This window comes from Rhinopithecus bieti, unplaced genomic scaffold, assembly GCF_001698545.2.
Source record: "Rhinopithecus bieti isolate Rb0 unplaced genomic scaffold, ASM169854v2 scaffold_64050, whole genome shotgun sequence".
Classification (NCBI taxonomy): Eukaryota; Metazoa; Chordata; class Mammalia; order Primates; family Cercopithecidae; genus Rhinopithecus; species Rhinopithecus bieti.
The window spans coordinates 148,452-174,813 of record NW_016824175.1 but is presented as its reverse complement, the minus strand read 5'-3'; the positions used below and the strand labels follow the sequence as shown (position 1 = coordinate 174,813).

The following is a 26,362-nucleotide window of genomic DNA, read 5'->3' as shown; positions in this document are numbered from 1 at the left end:
AAAGAAACATTTAGTATGTCACTAGGGATCATGAATGGCAAGTTCTACTGAGACAGCACAGAGCTGAGCATCCCAGCAAACACAGCAGTGAGGAAATGACCCCTTTTGCTAAGCGGTCTCTACTGAGAAGCAGTGTGACTGCTTCTGTCCAGGCGGACAGAACATTGTGAGTGCACCAAGATGTTTGTGGAGGATTCACAAGACAAAACAGGGACCGGCCAGCCAACAAAACTGCTCTTGGTTGCGTCCCAAGAACCCAGCCTTGTGCGAGGGGCCATGGAGAACGCAGAGCACAGCTTCACAGTAGCAAATCCTACACTCACACACCGGTGCTGGAACGCATGCACAGTCCAAAGAAGGACCCCACGGGAGTTCCCCTGGTTACCTGGTTTGTACTTGACGGGCCATGGTGAGGGCCCCACGGGAGTAGTTCTCCTGGTTACCTGGTTTGTACTTGACAGGCCATGGTGAGGGCTGCCATCTGAGAAGCGGGAGCCTGTGGAGAAGCATCTCTCCCTTGCTATCGTCTGCTTCATCCAATGCAGCCCTGCAGGTCTCACACCAGCTGTTCACTTTCACACACCCAAAGCCTCATTCTCAGTCAGCGTGGGATTGTCCTGAATGAAAGTTAGGGGTCAGGGAAGGCAAGTGAAATTTGAACACAAAGGCACTCAGATTACACCTGGTGCTCTGTGTGAAAATTTTAGTTCCATTGATTTTTTTTTTTTTTCGAGGTGGAGTCTCGCTCTGTCGCCCAGGCTGGAGTGCAGTGGTGCGATCTCAGCTCACTGCAACCTCCGCCTCCCGGGTTCACGCCATTCTCCTGCCTCAACACCCTGAGTGGCCGAGACTACAGGTGCCCACCACCATGCCCAGCTAATTTTTTGTATTTTTAGTAGAGAGGGGGTTTCAGCGAGTTAGCCAGGATGGTCTCCATCTCCTGACCTTGTGACCCGCCCGCGTCGGCCTCCCAAAGTGTTGGGATTACAGGCGTGAGCCACCGCGCCCGGCCCTAGTTCCACCGATTTTCTTGTGAACCAACATTTATCTTCATGGAACCACTAGTCTGAAGGGCAGTTGACCTGCTACTGCTTTCCCAAAGACAAAGCCATAAGAATTCTAAGATCTTGGGCAAAAGACGCAGCTTTTGGTTGTCAAATGGATGAAGACAATTTGGGGTGGAACAGTCAAGTACTCCTACGCCTTGACACACTTGTGACCCTGCGACACAGCTGACATAAAGCAGGACTCACGCTGTTTGTCCCCAAATTACCAATAATCTGTACACTTACAGCAAATGTGAACAAATATATTTTGATATATTTAAAAGAATTAAAAAAAAAACATTTCACAAAACATTTGTTGCCATAGGAATTATTTTTAGCAATAAATGCCCCATCAAAATTTAAACATTGTTCAAAGTATGATTATCTGTACTAAGTAATGCAACAAATTCTGTAAACAGAGTCAGACACATTTGCCTGTAGGAGTCACTTCCTTCCTGGGATTAAAGCTGTCCCAGACATCTTTCCAGGGGACCAATTAAGAAACTGCTATTTTCAGAGCAACAAAAATAAAAGCTTTTATTTGTTCATTTGAATATAAAACAGGCGTTATCACAGATGTACAAAGCGTACTGGTGGTTTAACATACAAGAAGGTTGCTGTCCTTTGCACATAAAAATTTTGTTTGAAACTGTGATTGGTTGAGTACATGAATTTCTCTAACCAGTCACCACACTCTGAAATAACGCTGCTAACATTCAACTGATAAAAGGGACCATCTCCCTTGGGTAAAGTGTCAAGCAGGATTAAATATATATAATAAACAAGCACCATGAGGAATCTGCTCCTGTTTGATTAGGTCTGTGTTTATATGTTCATTGTGTACCCTCTTTTTGTGCAAGTTGATTACACGGTTTTGTCTGACTTCAAAAGCACAAGGTCACAAGACAAACATTTTTTACATTCTCATGAATGATTTATCTACAGTACAATTTCGAATACGGAATGACCCTTCTTTATTGCTGAAACTGGTGGTACTGTCTCCTTTCCTCCTTCTTGCACAACCAGACTTTGATCTCAGTCCACCAACTCTTTTGAGCCTAAACTCTAACATCAGAGTTGACAGGATGCAGAAGAGACGGCTGCTAACTGCCCTCGCAACTACACTGCAGCGTCCACACTCCTCGAACATAGAGTTGATTTGGTGACAGTTAAAATTATGTTTGAAGTGACATCTAAATTTGTTTTGCTTCCTGACTTCAGCTGGACCTCAAAGCTGTCCTGCACACTGCAGCTCATGTTTCACAGTCAGTGTCTGACCTGAAGCCCCAAACCTACTTCCCTTCAGACAAGGGGGGTGGGTATAGGAAAGTGTCTTTTTCCCCCGATGTGTGGTGGTTCCCCCCTTAGGAAGCAGAGGCTAGGAATGTGTATCTGAAGCATGTGGAGAAATATTCACACACAGCAATGAGGCCAAACAATATCTCAGGAATCAAATGGTTTGTGGAGATGGAAGGATGCACCACATATGCAGACAAATTTTTTTAAATGTGCCACTTTTTTTTTTTTTTTTTTTACAACAATCAGCCTTGGATCTCAGAAGTCAAACAAAACTCTTTTAGCAAAAGGCTTACTGCTGACTGCATATAGCAAAGGCAGACAAATACACTGCCCACAACATAATGAAAGTTAATCTAAATTTTGCCCAGCATCAATCTTAGTCATGCATATCTAGCACCGAGAGCCACTGCAGGGTCACATGGGGCAGGTACAGAACACATCTTTCTCGGAGTGCAGATGCTCCTTCTTGGTTGGACTCCGTGGGCCAATTCAATTTAGAAGTGCACAGGTGAGCTCTGAGAAGGTGTGGCCAGGAGCTGCCAGGGCAGAAACTGGGGCGCACTCATCCACAGGCGGCAAACGACGCAGCTGGAGGACTTCTTGCCTCAGCCAGAGCTCTGGCATGAACCCCCGGGGAACTGTGCTCACTGAGTGAGGGAGCCCCAGAGGCTCACACAGAGCTGGCTGGGCCTTAAGACGAGGGGACGACCACCGACGTGAGTTCCGGACACTGTGTCCACTCCACATTGGCCATCGGGGGGAATCAATGCAACCCAGTGCAAATGACCACAGAATCGCATTCCTTTCCGCAGCAAGGACCAACAAAAGATGACACTAACAAAAATGATGAAAAACATTGTGCAACAAATTCTTGCAGCTAAGAAAACAGTGCTATTTGCCAACCGAAAGCCCCTCAGTATCATCAGCACACGCTGGCATAAACACATTCACTGTTGTCCCACAGCAAAGAAAAAAATAGTGCACATTGAGCTTTGAATTCTTTCACCATCCTTGAGATGGCAGTAATTTCACTTGCTGGTCTCTGGTTCTAGAAGAAACTTTTAGACAGGGCTCCTGCGGTCTGTGACTGCTGGCCACAGCAGAGTGGATGTGAGTACGGGGGGCACACCATGCAAGTGACAAGTTCTGCGTCTTAAACTTTAAAATCTCCTTTGTTCATTAGTGAATTTATATTTCATATATATATATTTGTTGTGATACTATCCACGCAAGATAATACAACACTTTTTTATATTAGCAAACATTACAAGACTTTAATATTCTTGAATGTTTTTCTCTTTTATAGTTCTAAAGAGATCAAAATAAATTAAACGTTTTGTACATAATTACATATTGAGGAAGTTAACTTATTTTATCTTTTTAGTTTAGTACAAAGATATCTGCAAGATAATTGCCGAAATACACCTTATTTATAATTTCTTCTCATTCTACACTAACTTCAAAGGCCATATATCAGCCTTTGTTTCTTCAGCACATTTCTGACAAAGAAAGCTGCTATAATCTAATTGGAAGGTGCTATTTGGAAGGTTTTCTCGTACCTCAAACTTCCCTAAAAGGATGAGATCTAGCAATGGCTTAAATTAGTAACAGATCCATGTCATTAAGATTTCATGACACATTAAAACAAAGAAAACAATTCTTTGTCACACTACATAAATTGTTTAAAAGAACCCATCTGGAGGGCAGGATATTTTTTTAATTGCTATTTCGGCTTAACAAAATACCACATTTACGAAGAAAGCACTTATTATCCAATAATTAAAAAAGAAAGAAAAGAAAAGAAAGTTTTTGAAATGGGCTTTTCCAACGAACTGAAGGCAGTAATCCAAAGTCCTTCTGAGCGAAATTCAGTGGTAAATTCACATTTCACCCCCATGCCGATCGTGGCTGCTGTGAGAAGTCCTCTTCCTCTTCTTCTTCCTCCTCCACTCTCACCACAAAAGGCTGCATTCTGGTGAGTGTTGCCCTGTGTCTGCACGCTTCAGTGGACACGGAGAACAATGTCTACATCTCTAGAAAAGTCCATGGAAGCCAAGAGACAAGACTACATGTTGTAGGCCACATAGATGGGGTCTAGCTGGTCTGCCAAAAACCCGTCTCGCAGGTGCATGCGCTGCTTCTCCCCACGGGAGTTGATGGGGATGACGCCGATGTCCACCACGACCACCACTCCGACGATCAGGTAGTGTTCCTCCAGGACCACGTTGGTCACCAAGGGAACCAGGTCCAAGGCTTCTTGCTCCGACCCATCCAGCTCAACCACAACCACCAACAAATTTGTCCAGGTAAACACAGCACTAAAAGACAGAAAAGAAAGCCAACATTACACATTTATTAATGCTTTGTTTAATAGCCGTGGTTTCTTTTCAAAGTTCCACTTGGCTCTCTCCAACCTGCCTGAGCACTCCCGACAGTCTCCTCTGGCCTCTCCATGTCCTCCGTCTGCCGCCCACTAATCGTTCCCCACACAGATTTCCTGGCGACAGCATGCACCGGTGTTTCCTACCAGCCTTCTCTCTCGGTGGCTTCTGTGAGGGTTTCACCATCTTCCTGAGTTCCCATTTCGCTAGATATCCCAGGGTCACTCCACCTGGCTAGTGGCGTCTGTGTTCCAGTGCTGCCTCTTTGCTGCTGCCTGGAGGATCAATGCCCCCACTGCCGAGTGCAGCGTGCCACCAGCCTCTGCCCTCAAGGCAGCCCTGTGCCTCCTGCTTCCAGACCCCAGCTCTGCGGCTGAGAGGCGTGCGTGCAGAGGCCTAGGGCGTGGGTGTCTACCCCTCTCTGTCTGTGTGGTGCGCCTGAGTGGGAGGTGTGTTTCCCAGTCCTGGGGCTTGTGCTCAGCATGGAACCTGGTCAGCCTGTGTTAGGGAGGTGAATGCCGGCGGAGGCTCCAGAAGGGCTGGATGTGGAGGCTCTTCCTGGCGTGCTTGTGTCACTGCAAGGACGGGGACACACCTGGGCTGGCCCTTGGGTCCAGAGGATAAGAAACACATGGAGAAGAGCTACCAGTCCCGGGCCCGGCCGAGCTGCTCGCCCCAGCTGAGCCAGCCCCTGGCATGCAGATGTGGGGACATCGTAACAACTCTGTCTAAAGCACTGAGCAAGGGCCGGCTGCCATACAGCCGTGGCTAACCCATGTGCAGGGCTAAGTCTTCTGGAATGTGGAAGATTCACTCAGAAATGTTTTATTTGGAATCGAGTCATCTTTTGGCAGGACGGGCACCCGAGTATGTAGTCTACCCAACTGGCGGAAGCAAAAACCCGGTGCTTTACATTTTAAAGGATATAGGGCTGGCTTTTGGAACCAGCTGTTTAAGGGCCCCGATATTCACAGAGCCTGGTACTTGAGGTCTGCTTGGCTGAGGCAGCCAGAAGGTTCCCAGGCAGAGTGGGCTGGATGGAGACCAGGCTCCAGGGCTGCTGGTATCTGCTCTCACGTGCCTAACATGTTCTATCGCAGCTTGAGGCAGGAGGTATTTTGGGAAACTCACTATTGTTCTAAGTGTGAGAGTAAGTCAATTAGGAAAAACACATATTTTATTCAGCATGGCCAATCTATGTTAAATTGACAGGGAAAATTGGAGAATTTTCCTGGAAATTCTCACTAGTTCTCCTGGATTTTGCTTTGTGACTGCCGCACGCCTATGGAGCATGCTAAGAACGGTTTCCGAGAAGACGTGCTGGTGCTGAATTCCTGTCATACTGCTCCTGGTGATGCCCATGTGAGCCCACACTGTGTATCTGTGATACCAGACACACACATCTCAGGAACATTTGGTATACTTTTATTATGGCATTTGGAATGTATGGAATAGTCCTGGAGTATCCGAATCAGCTTGGCTCTCCGGAGGTAACAGAGCTGGCCGAGGGTGTGCTTGATCTGCTATCTCCTCTGGGCTGCCAGGGACATACGGGGCGGTGCCAGCGACTCTCAGAGCCTTTCCAGGAGCTGTGCACGCTACTCAATGCTGAGAACAACTGATGAGAAATGAGAAAGTTTGGCTTGAATTTGGCAACACGGAGAGTCCCGTTCTGCAACGCTGCGTGACACAAGCACGCTTCCCATCATGGAGCAGCCCACGGCGGCCGGAAGGGCAGTGCAGGGAGGCTGGGAAAGGGACGGTGGAGCAAAGCAGTTTGTATCTGGATCATCTCAAACATTCAAAAGTCCACTCAAAGGACACCGTGTGGGCAAGGGGCATGTGAGCCCCTGACCAGGTGAGGGACAGACCCAGTTCGGTGGCCACATGGCGGGTAATAGCAGCGACACTTTCAGAACAAGGCCCAGCACCACGGTCTAGAAGCCACAGAGGGCACCAGCGAGGCCCTCGAGGCACACCTTTTAGCGGCAAACCAGACAGAAATGCCTGAGGGAGGTAATACAAGCCAATTAGAATTGTTGTCTTAAAAATAAAAAAACGGAAGGGCTGTTAACTGATATTCATAGCTATTTAGATGGAAAATAAGGTAGGCCCTAGTCGAGTTTCAGTGCCAGAGTCTTCCTCGAGTTTCTGTCTTCTCTGTATACTCAAGGAGAGAACTGTCAAGGAAATCAACAATTTAAGGAATTTTGTTTGAGAGTAGGGGCTTAGCCAATCTGAACCACAGGATCACTGACAGGTAAGCAAACTGGATCTTGTAAATTCTGCCAAGTCCTCCATGTTCAAATTCAGCGAATGGCAGTAAGTACCAGCCTTTACTGCACCTCAGCCAGCTAAGATGAGGAAGGAGCAATCTCAGAACCCATCCTTTCAGCCCAGAAAAGCTGTTCATGAGAGAGGAGAATGCACCTGCCTCAGGGTCTCTGACCTGAGACGGAGACCAGTGTCACCAGGTGCCCTCAGTTAGCACCCTGTCTGTTATCAAGGGAATGAACAAGTCTGAAGTCAATGGTATTGAGTCACTTTTCAGCCTAACTGCAAATATAAAGGCACCGAACAAGCCTGTGACACTCCCCGGCCCTGGCTGACTTAACTCACGGCACTCCAGCATCCAATCCACTCCCACACATCAGAAGAAAATGCTGCTGTATCGCCGGCGGCACCATGGACATACTCAGCACGTCACGACAGATTAAACGGGCCAGAGAGAAAGACAAAGTCCCAGCCTGCAAGTCCTCACCTGGCCCAGAGCAGAGTCTGCCCCAGGCAGCAGGTGCGACACCTTGGTTTAACTCAAGCAGTTCTTCCTTTGGAAGTCTCTTCTGGGGTCTGGACAAATGCTGCTTCTCCTTCTCACCTAAAGTTTTCCCATGTCTCATGTTACTTACAGTTCCCAAGTCAACAGTCATAAAAGTATTTTCTTTTTTTTTTTTTTTGAGACGGAGTCTCGCTCTGTGCCCAGGCTGGAGTGCAGTGGCCGGATCTCAGCTCACTGCAAGCTCCGCCTCCCGGGTTTACGCCATTCTCCTGCCTCAACCTCCCGAGTAGCTGGGACTACAGGCGCCCACCACCACGCCCGGCTAGTTTTTGTATTTTTAGTAGAGACGGGGTTTCACCGGGTTAGCCAGGATGGTCACGATCTCCTGACCTCGTGATCCGCCCGTCTCGGCCTCCCAAAGTGCTGGGATTACAGGCTTGAGCCACCGCACCCGGCCCCATAAAAGTATTTTCTGTGCCTACATATGTGTGAGGTTCGTTTTTTTCCTATATCATGCTTTTGTAAATTAAAAACCAAACAATTTGGCTTCCTGGAAAACCTTATCAAGTAGTTTTCATGGCAATAGAAGTCTATCGTTTTCAGATAATATATAGTACATTCACTCTACATGTGGAGTGTTCTTTTGTTACTTTAACCCCAAAAGATAAAGGTTTATAGTCAAATGCTGAATTGCACTCCCTTCCCTACCTTAGCAAACTCTCCTCTGCTGCCGTACCCTCCACATCCTCAGTGCTTCACAAACTCGGCTCCTGATTTGGGTACGAGCTGCAAGCTCATGACTTACCACTCCGTAACGCTTTTATGGGCTCTGATGACCGAGGTCTCAATGTCGATCGGGTGGTACCGCATGCCCCGCAGCTCCATGGCTTCGTCCAGTGCCCCGACCACGTAGAGGGCATCATGGCGCTCTGTGGAGGAATGAAAGCCTGTGTGAGCTTCCCCATAATGCTGCTCAAGTCACTTTCCTTCTTTTCTGAAAAAAGATTAAAAACTACCCACAAATGAGACAGGGATGCAAAGGAAGGGCCTCATGGATCCAGGGACAGTTTGCTGCTTCTGCCAGGGAGCTCCTTGGCAAGTGCCCGGCTTGTGTGTCGGTGCCCCACAGCTGGCTGCAAAGCCGCCATGCTCCCTCTACACTTGTGCTTTGAGAGAAGACCTTTCTTGGCTCAGCTTCGATATCCAGTCAACTGCCTGATCACATGTTCAACGGGAGCAACTGAGGGGCGAAGTGAGCACCCAGTGGTCTGAGTCCCATGGACCCACCGGCTGAGGCCTCATCTGCCCAAGGTCACACAGGATGCAGCGGAGTCACAGACCAGCTCCCTGACTCCAACCCACGCGTGCTCCTCTGCGCTATTAATCCTGTGTCTAAGTGGGAAAACAATGCGTAGCTCCTGGTCATGTTCACAAAGGTTTCCTTAGCTCACAGAGCCATGAAATTTATTTCTATCCTTCATGCAAACCTCAGAATAATGACAAAGACAACCAGTGGTCAGGTCCTATCTTTCCTTAATAAGGAAATGTCCTATATTTTTATAAGGTAGTAAGCATATTAGGGAAAATTTGAAAGGCATGATTGACATATAAAATAGTATCAGAGATAAGTATTTTCTAATTTAAGTCAGACAAAGAAAGATGGAGACCCTGACTCGGCCTCTGCCCCTACAGCAGCTTCGCCTCTTCTCCAGGGGCAGGGACACGTCCTTCAGGGTATCCCTGCTCCCAGCACTCAGCGGGAAGTGGCTTTCCTGGCCTTTCTCTAGGATTATAAATTGCCACCAGCTTTTGCATCTTCCAGGAACCTCAGACAGCACCCTCAAACTAGTCTACAGTTTCCCACAATGCAAATGTCATGCCGGGATATTTTTGTATGATTCCTAAATGTAGCCCTTTGGGCCAGGCCATCGTAGGTATGTGAGAGAGGCATGTAAGGAAGCCTTGCTGATGTCTAGAAACTCATCTCCCTGGGGTTTTGGTCAGGCAAGATCTCACCAGGAACCTCAACTGCCATTGCTGTGAAACAGCCAAGTCCTGCCTCTATTTTTAGCAGCACTAAGGAGGTGAGAAAGGATTCTGGAATAAGCAAAGAATTAACTATGCAAGTGCACTTTTACTCCTCCGTGTCATGAAATACACCTGGCCTCACCCCACTGTCCTCTGATGGGGCAAAGGCAACGCTGTCCACACTAGGCACCAGCATCATCAGCAGCACCAGGCCCTGCACTCTGATGAACGCATGGGCAGAGACGGCCAGCCACCAGGGCCCAAGAGCTTCACGGCCTCCTCTTCCCAGACAGGGGCAGATCCAGTCCTAGAAGCAGCAGCGTGCACGTTCCTGCAGCCACTGGGCCAGCTTCTGTCTCGGACGGACCCCGTGGGAGCAGGCAGCCTTCAGGCTTGCTGAGGAGACTCTGTGGGCTGAGACGTTGGGCACTTTGCTGTGGGCGACACTGCAGCCCATGCTCAGCAGCCGCACCCCTCCCCGATTTTCAGTCCGCACTTGGTTCTCGGGACAGGACAGGGTATGTGATGTGCAGCTCAGCTTGTTGGACACATTTGAATGTTGCCTTCCTCTCTTCTCTTAAACTCAGCTCTTTTCGCACTAGGTTGCAGCCAGCACATGTTTCCTCCTAGGTTTGGCTGCCATAAACCCTGGGAATAGCTTCTGTGTCTAGGGGAGCCTAGCCTCTCTGCCCATCTGTGTGGGGGGCCAGCCAGCCTGGACTCTCACCTCCATTTGCATCTGTGAGCTCAGTTCTCCGCAGGAACCCCAAGTAGCCTGTGCGTGCCCAGATGGTCTGGGTGTCTCCAAAACTTAGTCTTGAGTTGAAGTGATCCGACTGGAGGGATTCATCTCCGTAAATAGTAAAATAACCGCTGGCATTGTGGGCACTGTGAACCCAAATCTGCAAATGGAGGGAAATTTCACTGTGGGTGACATTATTTTATCTCCAGGGAAATGAGGCTACAACTACTTTGACAATTCAATAAGTTATATTCAGTGATATTAAAAGTTTCCTTGGATTGAATAACCAAGATGTTAATCTCATTCAGGTTTCTGGAGACACACACAGAGGGTACTGAAATAAAGGCAGTCTACCAAGTTTGTGGCCAAGCAACCAATCAAGCCATCCACCTACGGGGAACTTATTAAAGCAGATTAGATGAAGATTTAACAAATAGCTTTTAAAAATACACACATCAAATGAACAAAGTCACACTAGATTCCTTCGCTTTTCCAAACGATTGTTTCTAAAGAGCAAGAACAATGTTGAAAAGCTTTGAGATTCGTTTTCTCACTTCACCTGGTGAGCATTCTTCTGGACACACAATGCAAGAAAACCATACATCAAAAAACCAAACCTAAGGGATGAAGGCACAAAACACCAAAAAACGGCAACAAAAATGCCTGATGTCTGACATTTGGGGAAATAGGTAAGCAAAGACTGATAGGGTGAGTCAAAGCCACAGCCACGTGGATTACGTAGAACCATGGACAGGGCTGGATAAAAGCAAAACCAGGTAAGTTCCCCAGATGCCCACGCAGCTGCATGCAGCTGTGCCCACACAGCAAGGGTCAGGAGAGGAGGCCTTTTGGGCTCTGGAGTGTTGGCTGTGGAGACATTCTGGGCTTGGCTGTTTCCATTATTTTACTGACAATGAAAAGTGGTCAAGTTCCGGGAAGTCAGAAACGAGTTCAGTATTGCACCCACGTCCCCAGAGCAGTGCCTCACAAATGAAAAAGTGAAACTGAGAAAAAGAGAGTGCACCATCAGATCAGGGAAACGACAGCTGTCCTCTGTTCCTTAACACAAAGAAAATTCTCATTAAGGCAACTGAGTATTACTCAGTCATAAAAAAGGAGGAAATCCTGCCATGTGCAACAGCATGGATGAACCTGGAAGACGTTACGCTGAGTGAGAAGCCAGAACAGAGGACAAATACTGCACCACCTCACTCATGTGGAATCTCAAAAGCTGAGTTCACAGAAGCGGGGGGTAAACAGTGGTTATCAGGGGCTTCAGAGTGGCAAGGGGGAGATGACGGGCAAAGGTGCCAACCTTCAGTTAGAGGGCGAATAGGTTCTGGGGAGAAAATGTAGTGTGGTGACTACAGTTAATAATACTGTATTATTTACTTGAAATTTGATAACAGAATAGATCCTAAACGTTCGCATCACACACACGCAAAATGTGAGGTGACGGATAATAGAACTAACTCGGTCGTGGTAACTGCTTCAAAATATGTATATACATGAAAACATCACAGTGCATTCCTTAATTTATACAACTTTCTCAATTAACCTCATAAAGCGGAAAAAACACACATGGGAAATTTCGCCAGTTCTGGCCACCCTCAGAGGGAAGAGAATTCTGACCTTGGCCTAGCGCACGTCTCGGGCAGTACCTGTGAGGACCCCCTCCAGGTGCTGGAGAAGCAGGCTCTGCTTCCAGCTTGTTTCTAGGAATGCATTTAAAGGAAACTTCTAAGTGAGAGCAGCACAGAATTTCATCTTCACAATTCTGATCTTTCATGTGACTGAGAGAGGTCAAGTGAGGGGCAAAAAAAAAAAAAAAAAGCCCAAGAAGCAAAGCAAGGTGGGACCTGAGAACCAGTGAAGGCTTGCTCATTAGCCAGGCGTTCACCCACGTACGTGTAGAAACGTGTTCCTGCATGTGCCAGAGATGTGGCCGGGGATGCAGCCGGGGCTGGGGAGGAGGGCTGGGGCTGTTTAGAAGAAGATGCCAGTTCTTAGCACGTCTCCCACATGTGATGCTGGGAGCCATTCAGGAGTGGGGGCGCCTAATGAGACAGGACAGGTGACAAGGGGAGCGAGGGTGTCCTTGGCTGGACATGGGGCTTGGTCCAGTGGCACGGCAGGCCTGGGGTAAGCGGAGGGAGGGCATGTGTGCTGCCACCGTGGGAGGAGGCTGGCTCCAGACACGCTCTTCTCCAGTGCCCTCTGCTTCCCTGTAGAAGCGGCAAGCTCATCGCCAGACAGAAGAATGGGGCAGGAGGAGGACGCACGAGACACGTGGCCTCTCAGACTGGGGACGCCCAGCAGTGCCAGGGCCTGCTTGAGATGAGGTGTCAAGAATGGAGACCAAGGCCAGACAGCTACACGAGGCAGCCTTCTCCAGCTGCATCCTGCCAGCAGCGCGGAGGGGCGCGGAAGGGCACAGTGGCAGGGAGTTAAGAGCCAGCCAGGGTGGGTTCATCCTGAACAAAATGAGGCAAAGGTGTCAAGTTCCACTGTTTGCCTTCTGATCTGAAATAAACACATGATCTCTTGGCTACTGTGTCCTGATGGCGTTGTTTGCACGTTACTCCCTGTGGAGGCCTCTGCCATTTTCCTGGTGAAGGACTTCTCAATAATAAAAGCAGGAACATAGAAAGCAAACTCAAGAACTAAGAAACAAAGAAACTCCGTCCATACACATCATGTGTTTAAATATTTTCTGAATTATTTGAGGAGAATCTATTTTGGTTCCCTAAGGACGTGCCATTTTGTAATTGTGAGCTTTCATGGACTCATCCGAGCCACAAAGCTCACCTCACGCTATTTCCCTGGCCATCGTGTGAGCAGTTCTGATGGTGTCAAGGCAAGCCGAGGATACATCACAGAAAAGTAACCTGGATCTCGGAGGACACTCAACTCACCTCTCCAAGGTGTGAGTCCCCCAGCGGTCCTTTTGTTTCTGGGTTGGCAATTATAATCCGAACCCCTGGAAGTATCTATTTGGGAGAGGAAAAGTCTCTTGTCAATGGAAGGAATACAGGGAGAGGCTACACACAAGCCAACCTCAATTTCGTCTTTATGTAATTTCCTTTCATATGCCATGTCTCTTGGTCTCCATTCTGTTTAGAAAGCAATTAAATCAAAATTATATGCCACAAAGTTATGACCCATTAGACAATCACAGCATGACAATCACATTCTCACTGTAGCTGTTACAATATTGTATGCTGTTATGGTGACCTTAAAATTAAACATTTTGATTGTCATACCTCAATAAAGCTAAAAGAAATCTATTGAAAATCATGAAAACAATTTTTGAAAAAAAAACCATGGTAAATGATATAACGTTTAACAGAGCCTGACCCTTGCAAAATGGGGATTGTCAGTTGTTTCAATGAAGCTATTGAAGATATTTACATAGATCCAATATTACATCTCACATCATGGCACACGCATGGATGGAGGGTGATGCTTGCAGTAATCACTGAAGGAAGGGAGTCACAGAGTGACATTTTCAGGGGTAAGCATGGACTCGAAGATAACCCAAAATGCTCTTGGCAAGACGACAGAGTAGGGAGCTGCTTTGGTGGTGCCAGAAGGGAAACATTCTGTGTCAACTGCTAGTGAAGTCTGCGGGTTTTAATTAGAACATCCATGTGGATCTCCAGCTCATCTCCACCGAATTTTCAACTCAAGATACTGGGGAACTTTTTCCTGCAGGTAAACATCTTTTACTGTGATGGATGTCAGTATTAAGCATTTTCTTTTTTTTTTTTTTTTGAGACGGAGTCTAGCTCTGTCATCCAGGCTGGAGTGGCACGATCACAGCTTACTGTAGCCTTAAGCAACCCTCCAGTCTCAGCCCCACAAAGTGCTGGGATTACAGGCATGAGACACTGGGTCTGGCCAGAATTTCCTTCTTAAAGTTTAGCTTAGAAATATCTCACATTCCACTGATACCACTTATATAAGGAATCAAAAGTTTATTCTGGAAATCCTGAATATAGCCTGTCTCAGATCAGCTCATCTAACATTTATGATTGAGATAAAGGCAAAACATTTTACGGTAAAAACACAGAATGTCTTGGAATAGTCATACTGTTAAATCTCACTTAAGTTGGAAGTGAGATTTCAGGGCTCTGGTCTCTGCTGCTGACTATGGTCCGCCAGACTGTTAAGATGCATGGTGAGCACATTCCTACTGTTGGAACCAACTCTGTAAAGAATTCTAAGTTGCAGCCATGCAGGCAATTTTATAATAGGTCCAGAAGCAACATGAGATGCTTTTAGAATTATGTCAGCGGAGAAGGAATCTGACAACTGGGGCCAAAAAGGAAAAAAAAAAAAAAGGTTTAAATATGTTTTAGGTTTAAATATGTTTCTTGCCCTTTAATGCTAGGAAAAAACAAAATAAAACAAAAACAAAACAAAACAAAACAAAAAAAAAAACAGCCACTGTGGCAGAAACTACTAGTTGTCTCTTGATAACCATTCTTTTCTACTTCCATAGTAACAGATACCCTGATTTTTAGGTAGGCCTATAGATATTCAGAATTTATATCTCAATAGTTCCCAACCTTTAGCTACGTGTGGCCATGTGACCACGTTCTGATCAATGGAATTTCAATGTAGGACAGCTTGGGAACCTTCCCTATGGTCTGCATTCTTTGTTCTTTTCTTTTTCTCCTCCTGCTGGCTGGAACGTGGAAATGATGGCTGGAGCAGCAGCAGCCGCCTCAGCTCCTCAGGTGCCCCTGGGAATTGGGCTCCAATGTGCAGAAAGAGGCCAAAGGCATCAGGGCCTGTGCTGACTTCATGGAGCAGGAGATGCCTATTTCCTAACTTTTACCTGAGGAAAAAAGTCTAACGTGTTTAAAACACTGTTATTTTGAGTTTCTATACTCATGGATATGTTACTTTCAAGTTAGGAAAAAACATTCTAAAAAAGACATTTCTGAAAACTTCAAAGCTCCTACACTCAGAAGCAAACTGATAGAGAAATGCAGGCTTCTTCCTATAATACTTACCTTTCCCGATTCCATCAGGGGCAGGCTATGAGGGGATCCTCTTTCCACTAAGCGAACTCTGTAAACAGAAAGAGAAAATGTTCCTAAAATATTCCTAGATGTGTTTTCTGTCCAGTTTTCCCCTTCACCAATTCACACGAGGTCACAAGCCTGGCAGCTGTCCGGGAAAGTTGATTCTGAGCATCATCCAATGGCAAAGACAGAAGTTGCAAAAATAACAACCCAGCAGCAGAGGAAACTGTACCCAAAGTAAGGGCCACAGAGAAGACAGATGAAGCCACATCTCTCAAACCTGCAAAATAACTGGAAAAATGACTCTGAACTTAAAGTTACCATGAGTCCACTTAGCATTTTCAGAAAAGGAAAAGAACACGGATTACAGAGCATCCTTGAAAGAGCTGTGGGTCACCCATGACAGTGTCGCCTGGTCCTGAAGCACCGACGGCTGTCCTGTGGGTGGAAGGCAGGGCTAGGTGTGCAGCAGGCGAGAGCCCTCCCAAGAAGGTGCGGGCACCGAAGGCAGGGCTAGGTGTGCTGTGGCCGAGAGCACTCCCAAGACAGCACGTGCATCATGGCCAAAGGAGCAGAGAGAATTGCTGGGCCCTGATGGCAAAAGTACTCAGAAATTAAACTCTTTTACTTCAAAGAATACGTAATGATAATTTAATCTCAAGAACTGCCAAGGAAATCGCAGCGGGTCACAACCAGAGCTTCGCTAACGGTCCTCCCAGGTGCATTATTTCCGTATTTTGAGGCCTTACACTACTGGTTTTGCATTTTTACCAAGTGCCTAGTAGACCATGACACTCTTCATTCACCTAAGGGGCAATTTTTATTTAAACAAAATAAAGCAAAGGAGAAAGTGCTTGAAGGCTTGAAGACAGCGGATCAGAGGACCTGCCTCCCACCTGGGGACAGGCTGTGGGCAGGGGGCCTGTTGGCTCCTGAGACACCCTGCTTACCATCCCCCACGGATGTGTTTTTTGTTTTTTAAAGAGACAGGGTCTCACTCTGTCACACAAGCTGGGGCACAGTGGCACAATCATGGCTCATCGCAGTCTTGACCTCCTGGCCTCAAGCAATCCTTCTACCTCAGCCTCCTGAGTTGCTGGGGCTACAGGTGGGTACTACCACATCTGGCTAACTTTTATGTTTTTGTAGAGAGGAGATCTCACTATGTTGCTCAGTCTGGTCTCAAGCTCCTGGTCTCAGGTGATCCTCCTGTCTCAGCCTCCGAAAGTGCTGAGATTACCATGACCAGCCCTCACTGAGATTTGAAACACACCAGGGACCCACTCTCAGGCACTCGGCACAGCAGTCTTCCTCTGTAACTGACAGATGTGCCAAGGAAGGAGGATGAAGGGTAGGGAAGGGGCAGGAGGTACCAAGAAAGAAAGCTGAGTGTCACGGGGCCCTGAGGGGCCAGTCCAGCGCAGCCCTCTGCGTGGCATGAGGGTGGCCGCAGAGGGTACACACACCTCCGGGCATGGGGGTGTTCCTGCCCCACAGGGGGAGGCACCCAGCAGTGTGGAAGGTGGCACCGGCCTGACATCCTGCATGTGCCAGACATGTGGTGTCAATAAACCAGGGAGCAGCGCGAAGGGCTTGACAGGGCCTTAACCGGCTGCACTGCTCCTGCTGGACCTAGGGCTGTCTGCAGTCAGGGGCACCATCTCCTCTGGCTGTTCAGTGGCTGAGGCCACAGGACAATTTCCTCACACCCAGCCTGGCGTGACTTCTCTGGTTGCTGCAGACAGGAGCAGCCTGTGCCGGGGAGGATCATCTGTGGTGGAACAGGGAAGGCTGGCAGCACTTTCTCTTCTGCAGGAGACGGGAGAGGAGACGCTGGGGAGGGCACCTGTGTGCGTCAGCAGGAGTCTGATGAGGGAGGAGGACTCACTGGAGCCATTTCAGATCAGATGAGAACCCTTAAGTCTGCGGTGTCTGTCTCAAAGGGAAACCTTGATGCCAGCAGCCGATGAGGACTGCCGAAGAGCCCACACGATTCAAGCTCTTATGGACTATGCCGACAGGCTTGATGATGCTAACCTCCAAAAATGCCTTACTGGCTGTTTTCACACACAACTGCATGAAACTAAAGAACTTTTAGGACCCAGGTAGCATTATGCTAATTCAGGACTTGCCATGAGAGAATACCTAGAATTTGTGGTGCAACACAAACGTGCTCCTTTAGACACTGACCACGGAGCAGCTCACAGCCAGAGGCAGCACGCACACACTTGGGACATCGGCAGGACGTGGCCATGCCAGGACAATGCTGCTGACTCCCTCCTGCCGTGCCAGGAGGCCCGCACACATACCCTGATCTGAGCGGCCAAGTGGAGTCAAAGCCAGCGAACTGTGGGTTCCAGATAGGGGCTATCTGCTCCAGATGAACACAGAAGTAGAGAAGCCAAGCCATTCAGGCTGGGGCAGCGGCGAGAAAGGGGCACCTGAAGATGGTGAGGAGAAAGAACGAACGAGAAGGGGGTCAGATGCCCCCACCTCAGCACTACAAAAGCCAGATGACCAGCCAGACAGTGAAACTCAGCCAAAACCGAGGGCTGTTTGGGACACACACCATCTCCGTTTCTGCGCCAGTCCTCAGTCATCTCTACTTCAGAGTCCTCAGTCATCTCTACTTCAGGACGTTCGAGATCCTGTCGCTGGCCGGAGTCAGGTGCACAAGGCAGCTCTGGGAGCTGTTGCTATGGGGATGACTGCAGACAGGGTAAGGGGGTCACTCAGGAAACAAGGCTCTTGAGTTACAAAAGCGAAGGGCAAATGCCCCAGGGCTCCGCCAGGGAGGGCCCAGGCTCTGCAGCATTCCCAGATCTTCCTTATCTCCATCCCTGTGGGTTTTACCTTGGCCTGTGCTCACCCACTTAGGGGGCGTGCAGGAAAACCAGACAGGTGAGGCTCCGGGCAGGTGTGTGCTGGCCAGCGCCTCGCTCTCCGGCCTCTGCCCCCATATTGACCCTCAGCCTCCGGAAACGAAGCAAGACAGAATCTCAGCTGATAACCTTGTCTGAAGTGTTGAAAACACAGAAGATCTTCAAGAATTCCCTCTCTGGTTCATGTGAAAAAGGTGTCCTTAAACAGGCACAGGATGCTAAATCACTCAGGACGGTCCTGGATGAAAAAGCTACATATCCTGCTAGCAAGTGCCACACAGGAATTCCTTCTTCTACGCCAAGGAGAACAATATCCACACAGCCAAGAAAGGAAAAAAGGTACCCTCTATCTAAGGGCAGAAGAGATGTCTTCCTAAAGAACCAGCAGATGTATCTGTAACAGACACATCAAAAGGCTGATTCCCTCCATGTGCAAAGAACTCACAGAAATCAAACCAGGTGATCTTGGTTGTTCTCAAAAGCAGTGTTCTCCATAGTTACACAGTGGGCTGAATTAAGACCCGGGTCAAACTGTGCTGCTCGGTGCCGACTTTCTCAGACTGGGGATCACAGGCAGGTACCACCAGGTTTGGGCAAATTCAATGAGCTATGGATCTGAAGTGCTTGTTTTCCGTGAGTTATGAGTAGCGGTGATTATTAACACTTCTCGGTTAGAACCAGGTTGTAAGGTTAAAACCAAGGTGTTGCCTGGCACACGGGAGCGGGGCTGCTGGAGGGAGATGCAGAGGTCTGTGGACTCCGGGAGCCAGAGCAGAGCAGGAGGACTCCATGAGGGAGGGAGGAATACAGGCTCAGCCAGGCTGGCCCTCTCCCGCGGGAAGTGTGACTGAGCCACCAAAAGGACCAAGTGATGCTGTAAGAAGACTCTCATCTTCCCAGAGCCATCATGCCGAGGCTGGCGTCCAGCAGAGCTCACCTTCTGTGAGGGCACCTTCCGCTCAGGTCACGCTGCAAAGTCAGCTTTAGACAACTCAGGGCTGAGGAAACCCGTCAGCTCCAGATCTGGAACTTTGTGCCACTTTTCTTGCTGCCTCCAACGTGCATTACTGCTGCCCAAATTGGCTCCAGGAACCATTACCAGGTGAAAGTCAGTTTTAAACAGTGCACCTACTTTCACATCAAGGCTACAATTTAACCGAGTGTCTGAATAAACTTTTCCAGCCTGGCCTCTGTCTCACCCCTTATTTCTTCTCAACTCCAGTATGAATCTTGGACTTGTGGGGAATAAACTGTCTTTTCATCCTATGCTGTCAAGTGGACTTGAAGTTAAACTTTTGCTAGAAAAGCAAAGAGAGAGAGTTGACATGAGGGGACTTGCTACTAGCCTCTAACTTGCCCTGTCCTTGAACTGCCCTCAGATGGACTCGAACTTAGCAACCTGTTTTGCTGGAAGCAACATCTCAGAAGGCTGAAGCCCCGATGGCGCCGTGCAACCCTGAGTGGGGCATGGCTGTCACGACAGGTCTGTGAGGTCTTCATTCTTCACTCGTGCCTCCCAGCATCACACACCTGGCCTCCTGGGAACGGGCAGGAAGGTGCTGCTGAGATAACCAGGTTTTTCATCATTTGTCTAAGGAGAGCCATGGTTGAACTTCTCGCTAATCCTTCCCCACAAAGCTACAGAAGGGACTCTTTCTTCATCCAACTGAGATTCTCACCAAGGAGCAAGGAGCCTTGTCTGAGCCATGCAAAGGGGGACGAGCACACCTGCCCTCTGCCCAGGACCACCACCCCCTGGCAGCACCCGCGGGCTGGCAGAGCATCCGTCAGCACACCAGCTCTGGAGACGTCACAACCACCAAGAAACAAATACCATGCTCTGCCCCAACAGAAGTGCGCCAGCAGATGGCAGCACTGCTCCCGCCAGAAAGACGACTGCTTCAGAGCAGGGCAGCCGGAGCCCCTCACCAATGCCCCGAGGTGGGGCGCCTGATGCAGATGTCAGCAGAGCACCCACCAGAAGCCCACCCTGCCCGCCCACGCCACTGCTCAGCACTGGCCTGATGGTCACTCATGACCCGAAGGGTCCAGCACCCTCTGCACCTTCAGTCTCAAAAACTGGCTTGAAAGACCAGATGCAGATGGAGCTGGTGCTGTCCTCAGTGCCAACTCTGTGGCATTTCAAGGGGAGCAGACAGGACATAGGGTAACCCGGTCATGGAAAGCTAAGCTGCAGCACAGCCACACTCGCAGTTTCAGGATGGCATTTATGCATGTGCCACTGAAAAAACAACCAAAACTTTTACTACACCTTCTTCCAAAATTAATTTGAAGCATTTAAAACACCCAGTATAATAAGACCATCTGAAAATAAGCTTTTAAAATCCCCAAAGATAGAGGGGAAATTAAATACTCAAAAACTTAGAATAAAAAACTTTAGAATAATTAACAGGCTGTGACTGAGTCTAGTCTGCAGCTTCCTGGCAGCTAAGGCGCACAGAGGATGAGGCAAGCGTTACTGTCAAAGTTGGGATTTTAATATCTTGCCATTTCCTTTGCAACCAGTGGAGCACATAAGAGTATTAAAATCACAAGGAACAACAACAGTGCTTAAAAATAAAAAGGCATGTTCACACATCCAAAACCACAAACAAAACAAAAACAAATGCACTATTTTATTTCCACAGGAGGTCCTCCCGGGACTCAAGCCCTAACGAAACCTACAGATGACCACAAGAGACGGCCCACGGTGGCCACTACAAAAGGCTAAGGGCAGGCAGATCTTGATCATGGCAGTCCAGAAACAGATACCAATCACCCTAACAATGGGCAACAAAAGAAAACAGAGGAATGTTTTCATCTAATCTAACCGCATTGCACAAATGAAGTGCCAAGGCATACTTTGTGTACTTTTTTCATTTATAAAATTATAAACGTAACTTCCTCCAATCCAGACTCTTCTGTCCTTCCTTTTCCCTTTTCTCTCCCTCGGGGAGGAGAGAGCTCTGTGTTTTCTTCCCATAAAAGACACCATTTGGAGGCATGGACTGAGCCGATCTTGCAGCCCAAACTGCCCTCTTCCATCTTCTTCCAAGGCCAGATGGGTTTCAAGTTTCAGAAGTGCTCAATTTCTGAATACTAATCCCGAGCACAGACCCCTGCTTCCTAAGATCCTAATCACATGCATCAATATGCTAGGTGCAGTGGCTCACGCATGTAACCTTAGCACTTTGGGAGGCTGAGGCAGGAAGTTCACTTGAGCCCAGGAGTTTGAGACCAGCCTAGGCAATGTAGTGAGACCCCATCTCTACAAAAAATGCAAAAATCAGCAAGGTGTGGTGGTGTGCACCTGTAGTCCCAACTACTGGGAAGGTTGAGGTGAGAGGATCACTTGAGGCAGATGTCACAGTCAACTGTGATCATGCCACTGCACTCCAGCCTGGGTGACAGAGTGATACTCCGTCTAAAAAAAAAAAAAAAAGAAAAAAAGAAAAGGAAAAAAATGCATCAATATTTCTGTGGCAAAGACTGGGATAAATTTTTTATCACTTTATGTCCATTCATAAGGTTTTCATGACATTCATTCGCATTGAATTAAAAAAAATCTTTTTTGGGAACTCCTTGGTTTTAAAATACACTTTCTGAATAAGACCTCAAAAGCACAGGCCACAAAAGCAAAATAAGCAAATAGGATTATATATAACTTAAAAGCTTCTGCACAGCAAAGAAAACAAAGTGAAAAAACCACCTACAGAATAAAAGAATACATTTGCAAACTACTCACCAGACAGGAGATTAATATTCAGGATATATAAGGAACTCAAACATCTCAACAGCAAAAAAACAAACAAAAAACTGATATAAAAATGGGCAAATGATCCAAACAGACATTTCTCAAAAGACATAAATGGCCAGAAAATACATGAAAATTGCTCAACATCACAAATCATCAGAGAAGTGGAAGTCTTTTTTTTTTTTTTTCAAGTGAAAGCAAGATTATTAGGAAAGTAAAGAAATAAAAAAACGGCTACTCCACAGGCAGAGCGGCAACAAAGACCGCTCAGCTGCTTATACTTATTGTTACTTGGGAGGTGGAAGTCAAAACCACAATGAGATATCACCTCACTCCAATTAAGATGACCATTATCAAAATGACAAAAAATATCAAATGCTGGTGAGGATACAGAGAAAGGGGGACTCTTACACACTGCTGGTAGGAATGTAAACTAATACAGCCACCATGGAGAGCAGTATGAAGGCTCCTTAAAACACACACACCCTTGGGAAGCCGAAGCAGGCTGATCACAAGGTGAGGAGTTAGAGACCAGCCTGGCCTATATGGTGAAACCCCATCTCTATTAAAAAAACACAAAAAATAGCTGGGCATAGTGACACACGCCTGTAGTCCCAGCTACTCAGGAGGCTGAGGCAGGAGAATCGCTTGAACCGGGGAGGCGGAGGTTGCAGTGAGCCGAGATCGTGCCACTGTACTGCAGCCTGGGTGACAGAGTGAGACTGTCTCAAAAACAAAACAAAACAACCCTCCCCACCCCCACCGCCCCACCACATACACACACACATACCAAACTACGAACAGAACTACCATGTGATCCAACAATCCCACTACTGGGTGTTTATCCAAAGGAAAGGAAATCATCAGTGTACTGGAGAGACATCTGCACTCCTCTGTTTACTACGCCCGATTCACAATAGCCAAGATATGAATCCACCCAGGAGTACAACAGCAGATGAATGGATATGGAAGGTGTGGTATGTAACACTGAATAGGATTCAGCCACAACAGAGAATGAAATCCTATCATCTGCAACAAGATGGATGGAAGCACAGTACATTAAGTAAAGGGAAATAAGCCAGGAATAGAAAATTAAATACTACACGTTCTCACTCATATGTGGAAGCTAAAGAAAGTTGATTTCATAGAAGTACAAAGTATAATAGGGCATAGTGGAGGCTGGGAAGGGAGGGATGGGGAGAGATTTGTTAAAGGAAACAAAATCACAGCTGGATGGGAGGAAGAAGTTCCAATGTTCTGTACCACTGCAGGATGACTATAACTAACAGTAATTTATTATTCAAATAGCTCGGAGGAAGATACCAAACATTTCCAAAGAAATGATGCACGTTCCTGATCTAATATCCTGATCTGCTCACTACGCGTTATATGTATCGAAACATCACTATGTACCCTATGAGTTGTACAATTATGTGTTAATTAAAATAAAAAAGTTAAAACTACACTTTTTAGGAGTTTCAGATTTAAGAAAAATTGAGCAGAAGTAGAGCTCCCACATTGCCCTACAATACAACCCAGTCTCAGAATGTGCGCACATCCAACATTAGTTAGAATTAGTGAGCCAACACTGAGATGATTTAAATCTATCCTTTAGTCAGTCTTCCTCATTTCCCCCTAAAATCCCTTTCCTGTCCCAGGATCCTATCCAGGATTCCACATGACAATTGGCCATCACGTCTCCTTGGGCTCCTATGGGCTGTGACAGTCTCTTAGAAATGTCCCTGTTTTGCTGACCTTGACCGTTTTGAGGGGACTGGTGAGGTGTTTTGTAGGCTACCCTTTGGTTGGGACTTGTCTAACATTGTTCATGGGTAGACACGGATCACAGGCATTTTGGAGAAAGGCCTCAGAGATGAGCGCCCTTCCCATGGCATCACATCAAAGCCCCCCTGCTCATCACCGCTGACAGTGACCTCACACTTAGCTGGGTCACGTGTGCAGGTTTTCCCCATCCTTTCCACATGCCCTCTCTGGAGGCATCGCTCTGCACAGCCCATGCTGGAGAGGAGAGGGTGTGCGCTCTCTTCTTGGCTTTTGAGATGTGACACTGCTGGCCTCATGGAGGGCACAGCCTCCCACCTCTGGGTGACCAAGCCCATGCCCCAGGCCCAGTAGCTTGGGGATGGGCAGCCGTCTGACAGAGGAGGTCTAATGACCGTGGGGCTGCAGCATTCTCCTAGGTGGAATGAGCACAGAGAGCTGATCCATTTGCACAGAAGTGTGCACAGAGCAGAGAAGTAAGGTGACAAGGGGACTCCTGAGGGTCTTCTGGGCTTTGCTTCCAGGCCCTCCCTGTCACTGGGCTGCACCTCCACCCCACCCTCCAGTTCCTCAGGCACCTCCTACCTCAATCTTCACTTGCTGAAATGGTCCAACTTGGTTTCCGTCACTGAAGTCTTGACTAACGTGGAGCAACTTTCCCTTTTTGAGTAAGACTAGAAAGACTTGAAAAACAATTCTAGATTTGATGTTTATGAACATGTGTAAAAGTTTTTTCAAAATAATTTCAAAATTATAGTAAACTTGTAAGAATGAAAACCGTATGAAGAATATTTGTAACACCCAGGTTCATTGCTTGTTAATATTATGTTCCATCTGCTTTATAATTTGCACTGCCCACCCCATCTTACCCAATATGCACATACAGTTTTTTCCTGAACCATTTGAGGGTAAGTTAAATACATCAAGGCCCCTTTACTCCTAAGTATTTAAAGGTGGATTTCCTGAGAATAGGGATATTATCTTACTTACTCACAGAACAGTTATCAGTTTCAATTATTTTAATATTGATCCAATATTTAATCTATAGCCTCTTTCCAATTCTTCCCATTACTCCAGTAACATCCCTACAGTTCCCACCTTGAGTGCAGGGCTCACCCTAGCATCAGGTTTTGTATTTTGTTGTCATTTCTTCAGCTTGCCTTAAATGGGAAGATTTCCAAAGTCTTTTTTGTCTTTATGACATTGACATTTTTGCCAAAGTCATGTTCCTGCCTTTAAAAAATATTTAAAATTATTTAACTCAAAGTGGATCAATGACATAAATGTAAGAGATAAAACTGTAGATCGTTAAGGGAAAAGCCTCATGACATTGGATGTGTCAATTATTTCTTGGCTACGACACCAAAAGTATATGCAGAAAACAAAGAGGATAAACTGGACATCAAAATTAAAAGCTTCTGTTCATCAAAGGACACAATTAACAGAATGAGCAGAGTGAGAACACAACCCAGGAAATGGGAGCAAGATTTGCAAATCACGTATCTGTTAAGGGGCTAATATCGAGAATCTGTAAAGGACTCTTACAACTCAATACCCAAAAAAACTCAAAAAACAAACCAAGCAAAAAAACCACTCCAGTTAAAAAGTGTGGAAAAACTTGAATAGACATTTCTCTAAAGAAGGTATACAAACAGCAGTTGAGCACGAGATGCTCAACAAGACCATCACTAGGAAAACGCACACCAAAGCCACAACAAGATAGCACCTCACACCCATTAGGGTGGCTACTCTCAAAAAAAAATAGAAAACAGCTACTGTTGGTGAGCATATGGGGAAACCAGACCCATGTGCACTGCTGGTGGGAGAGTAAAACGATGCAGCAGCTGTGGAAAACAGTATGGCAGTTCCTCCAGAAATTAAAAATAGAACTATTGTATGGTTCAGCAATTCCACTTCTGGGTACATAACCAGAAGAACTGAGACCAGGTCTTCAGCAAAATCTATAAACCATGTTCATAGCAGCATCAGTTACAACAGCCCAAAGGTGGAAGCAACCCAAGTGAACCTAGGCAGACAACGGATGAGCCAAGTGTGGTGTATACGTACAAGGAAATATTATTCAATCTTAAAAAGGAAGGAGAATTTGACACATGCTACAACATCGATGAACCTTGAGGACATGCTAAGTAACATCAGCCAGTCACAAAAAGACAAATACCATAGGACTGGACTTATATGAGGTACCTACCTAGGTAGTCAAATTCATTGACAAAGTAGAATGGCGGGTGCCAGGGGCTGAGGGAAGAGCGATGGAGAGTAGAGGTTTAATCAACACAATATTGAGTGTGTGGAGACACCAGAACCAGGTGCGGCCCTGAGCGTGTGGAGAAATCGGAATCAGAGGCAGTGGAAACCGGAACCAATCGCGGCACTGAGCGTGTGGAGAAACTGGAACCCAGGCGCGGCCCTGAGCGTGTGGAGAAACCGGAATCAGAGGCAGCCCTGAGCAGCCCTGAGCCTGTGAAGAAACAGGAATCAGAGGCAGCCCTGAGCGTATGGAGAAACTGGAATCAGAGGCACAGCCCTAGGTGTGGAGAAACAGGAACCAGGAGCGGCCCTGAGTGTGTGGAGACACCAGAACCCAGGCACAGCCCTGGGTGTGGAGAAACCAGAAC

General features: G+C 47.2%; 1 protein-coding gene across 2 annotated transcripts in view; it reads right to left on the bottom strand.

The window, feature by feature from the left end:
- Window positions 1-1,301: 1,301 nt before the first annotated feature.
- DIP2C (DIP2 acetate--CoA ligase C (putative)) overlaps window positions 1,302-26,362 on the bottom strand; it is a 166,804-nt gene continuing 141,743 nt past the window's right edge. For both annotated transcript variants that reach the window (XM_017862169.1, XM_017862170.1), the window contains 5 exons: window positions 15,297-15,354; window positions 13,191-13,265; window positions 10,261-10,435; window positions 8,311-8,434; window positions 1,302-4,663 (listed from right to left, as the gene is read on the bottom strand). In XM_017862169.1, the coding sequence (XP_017717658.1) occupies window positions 4,411-4,663; window positions 8,311-8,434; window positions 10,261-10,435; window positions 13,191-13,265; window positions 15,297-15,354 (685 nt within the window). In that variant the 3' untranslated portion in view covers window positions 1,302-4,410. The remainder of the gene's footprint in view (window positions 4,664-8,310; window positions 8,435-10,260; window positions 10,436-13,190; window positions 13,266-15,296; window positions 15,355-26,362) is intronic.